Source organism: Gaeumannomyces tritici (assembly GCF_000145635.1).
Source record: "Gaeumannomyces tritici R3-111a-1 unplaced genomic scaffold supercont2.7, whole genome shotgun sequence".
Classification (NCBI taxonomy): Eukaryota; Fungi; Ascomycota; class Sordariomycetes; order Magnaporthales; family Magnaporthaceae; genus Gaeumannomyces; species Gaeumannomyces tritici.
In genome coordinates this window covers 1657348-1660970 of record NW_008804551.1, presented here as the reverse complement: position 1 = coordinate 1660970, position 3623 = coordinate 1657348, and the positions used below count along the sequence as shown (strand labels likewise).

At 28.3% G+C, this 3623-nt stretch overlaps 1 protein-coding gene across 1 annotated transcript; it reads left to right on the top strand.

Annotated features, from left to right (window-relative positions):
* Positions 1–413: 413 nt before the first annotated feature.
* On the top strand, positions 414–941 carry GGTG_11859 (hypothetical protein; the record flags this gene model as incomplete). The annotated part of the gene is made up of 2 exons (XM_009229750.1): positions 414–682; positions 776–941. Coding segments are annotated over 2 exons (435 nt in total), but the record flags the coding sequence as incomplete, so codon positions are not given.
* Between the last annotated feature and the right edge of the window lie 2682 nt (positions 942–3623).

The following is a 3623-nucleotide window of genomic DNA, read 5'->3' as shown; positions in this document are numbered from 1 at the left end:
AAAAAAATGTAAGTTTTTATTTTTGGGTTAAATAATTTAAATATTTATTTAACAAGGTTTATTTGTTTGCAAAAACTAAATAAATAGCGAATTATTTGCAAAATGCTTTTATTTTTTGCTAAAAAAAACGCTGGCAAAAACGGCACGTTCGTTAAAGCTAACGATAACCTTTTTACGATAATATGAACGGAACGTAATAAAACGGGCCGATCGGCAATTTTCCGTATATAAAATGCTGCGGCCTTTATAAAAATAGCGGATAAAAAAACCAAAAATAAAGGAAATTTAAAAAAATAATGGTATCGTTTTTTTAAATTTTTATTTTATTGCTTCCATCGATTATGGAAAGTACGGTTCCATGCTTTGCGCGCTGCGTTTTTGGGGTTAATAGCTCGTTATAAAAATGGAAAAAAAAATTAATTAAAGCAATTTTTAGCTTTTTTTTACTTTTAATTTTGCTTTACCCGTTTTTTAACCTTTACCGTTGTAATGTTAAAACTAACGAAATTTTTAAAAGCTTTATTTGGTTAATTTTTGGTTATAGCGTTTGTAAGGTTATTTGCTTTTGCAATTTACCGGATTTCGTTAATTTCCCGCCTTTTATAAAATTCGCAAAAAGCTATAATATTTATTATAAAGCGTTTTTTCGTTATTGTTTTAAATTAAACAAAGCATTAATAAAGTAACAAGTTATTTATGCAAATTATTAGCTTGCAAAAAGGCAATTTTAACTTTTTGCCAATTGCAAAAAGCGTAATTTTTAAAACGTAACCAGCATTAAACCCGCTAATTATGCCGTAAATTTTGTTTGCAAAAACATTGCGTATTACCTTTTTGCATTTAACAAAGTTCCAATGCAATATATTTCCAATAATTTGAAAGCTATTTTTTTGCTTTATGCTTTATTTAACGTTAAAAATAACCAAAAAGCCAATTTATAAATTTAAATTTTTGTTGTTAGCAAAGGACCCGTTTACGAATACGTATAATTTGGCTTGTATTAAATCCATTTGCACGTAATTTAAGCCTTTATCCGCGTTATTAATTTATTATTAAATGCGTTTATTAAGCTTTGTAATGTTTGTATTAAAGGGGTTTTGGGCTTGCGCGGCCATAAAGCAATTAAATGCGGTTTCCAGTTAGCATATAAAGTTAATATACGCTTTTCGTGCGCGTTAAACCACGTATTGTTGCTAAATATTATTGCTTTTGCAAAGCACGAGCTCGAACCAATTTGTTTGTCCTTTTTATTGCATGCAAATAATCGTTTTGCTAATTATTATTTTGCAGCCGTTAAAATGGCATTTATTTTCCGGGCTTAAAATAAACCGTAGCTTGGCTTTAAAGCTTGCTTTTAAAAAAGCAATTTCCTTTTTTTGCATAAAGGCGTTATTGCTTAGGTTTAACGCATTGTTAATTTGCATATTAACGATTCCAAAGCTTTTGCCGATTTTTAAAAGGAATAAATAAAAATCGTAATTGGAAATAAAGCAATTTAAGCATTTTTTGTAATGCTTTTGGTATGTAACGAATTAATGCAATTCCGTTTCGGCCAATTTGTAAAGCGGTTTAATTAAACGAAGCAAGGTTTTAAATGGGTAATGTTGCTGCAATTTTTTAAGCAAGCGCAAATAAACGGTCCTTTGCAATTTAATTTTGGCTTGGGTATATGCTTAATTAATATTTTAAATTATTAATTAATTGTTTGTAATTATAAAATTTAATGCAAGTGCAAAAATTAAGCGTTAATTGCATTGCATAATTATTAAAAATTGGGTAAATAATATTGCCTTTTTCCAATTGCCATATTTTTGCATTACAAATTTTAATTTTTCGTAAAGTGCTAAATTTATTCCTTTAATTTTTTTAATTATTCGTAAACCAAAAATTTCCGCCAATTTATCGATTTGCTATTTTTTAATCGATTTTATTATTTTGTTAATTAGCAAGTTTTTAAATTTCTTTTAATTTAATTGTTTAAAAAGTTTGCCGGGGGTTATAATTTTGCCAATTTAGCGGTAATAAAGCGCTAAATGCATAAATTTTATTTTTTTTGCGCTTACGAAAACCAATGGGGTAATTCCCCGCGCGGCGTTGCATTTAAAGCGTTTATTGTATTTTGCAATAACCGGAAATATTGGGGGTTAAAATGCTTTGCGCGGTTTTTTTCGTTAACGCGGAAACGGCGGCGGGGAATTTTCGATTTTAAAATCGTTTTTATTATTGCTTTTTAAATTATAATTTTGGTACTTGGTAATTTTGCAAAGTCGTTTTTGGAATCGTAATTTAAACAAAGTTAAATATGCAAATGGTTTTGGTTATTTTTTTAAATTTATTATTTGCTGCTTTTCCAATTTATAGTAAAGCTTGTAAATAATGTTACGAAACGTTATTAAACCGTTTAGCATATCGATAATAATTTTATTATTTATTATTAACAAAACTTTAAAAAGTTTTTGCTATCCCTTTTTTTTCGGTATATAAAAACCTTATTTTTTAAAGCAAAAAAATTAAGCAACGTTTTTTCGATGCTCGAACCGTTGCGCGTGTTTAAAACGTTGTTAATTTTGTATTTGGCAAAAAGTTTGCGCAACTTTGCTATGGCTTTAGTAATTGTTGTTGCTCGTTAAATTTGCGTTTCCGTAAGTGCCAAATTGTTAATTAATTAAAGCATGGTATTAAAAAAGAATAGCGTAAAAATTAGCCCGTTGGGTCCAGCAATGTTTTTTAGCGCTTCAATTGCTTTTTAAAGCGTTAAATTTGGGTAAATATTAAAGCATTCCCTTTTAATTATTTCGTAAGCACAATAAAAAGGTTCGTAATACCTTTTAACCTTGTTTATTAACCAATAAGCTTTTATAAAAACTTAATAGCAAGTAATTCCAAAAAGTTTTGTTTCCGTTTGGAATTTGCTTGTAACGAAATTAGTTTTTGCATCGTAAAATACCACGTTAAGCGGGCCAAAATAAATGTTAAACCAACAACGCTTAAAAGCTTTTTAAATTTTTTTGGTTAATCCTTTTTTAAAAAAGGTTGCGGCGTTAAATGCAATATTCGTATTAATTATATAAAGCATTTATTTATTATTTAAATGCATAACGTTAACAATTATTTCGTAATTAAAATCGATATTATTTTTAAGCATAAATTTAAAGCGTTGCGGGGCGGAGCTTGTAATTTGGCAATAATGGCATACCCGATTAATTATTTGCAAAGCGTTGCAATTTGCCCAATGGTTTATTTAGTTAAGTACATGCCAAAAGCGCTTAATAAAAAAGTGGCCAAATCGTTTGTACAAATGTTTTAATTTGGCTTTTGTTAAAAAAGCACTTTTGCGCTTTAAGGATTAGTTAAATACGAAACGGTTGCCGTTATATTGTTAATTTTATCGATAAAAAACTATAAATAGCTTAATTATTTAGTAATCGATACGCGTTTGCTTTGCTTGGTTACAAATTTGTTGCGCGTATTAGCGAAATAAATTTTTAATTTGTCCATATTTTCCAAGCATATAAAAAAAGGGGTACGCGTTGGAATTATATAAAAAATAACCAATCCAACCGGGGTTTGCAAAATAATTTCGTTTAAATTATATAAAGCGTTTTTTAAACCAAAACAAATTT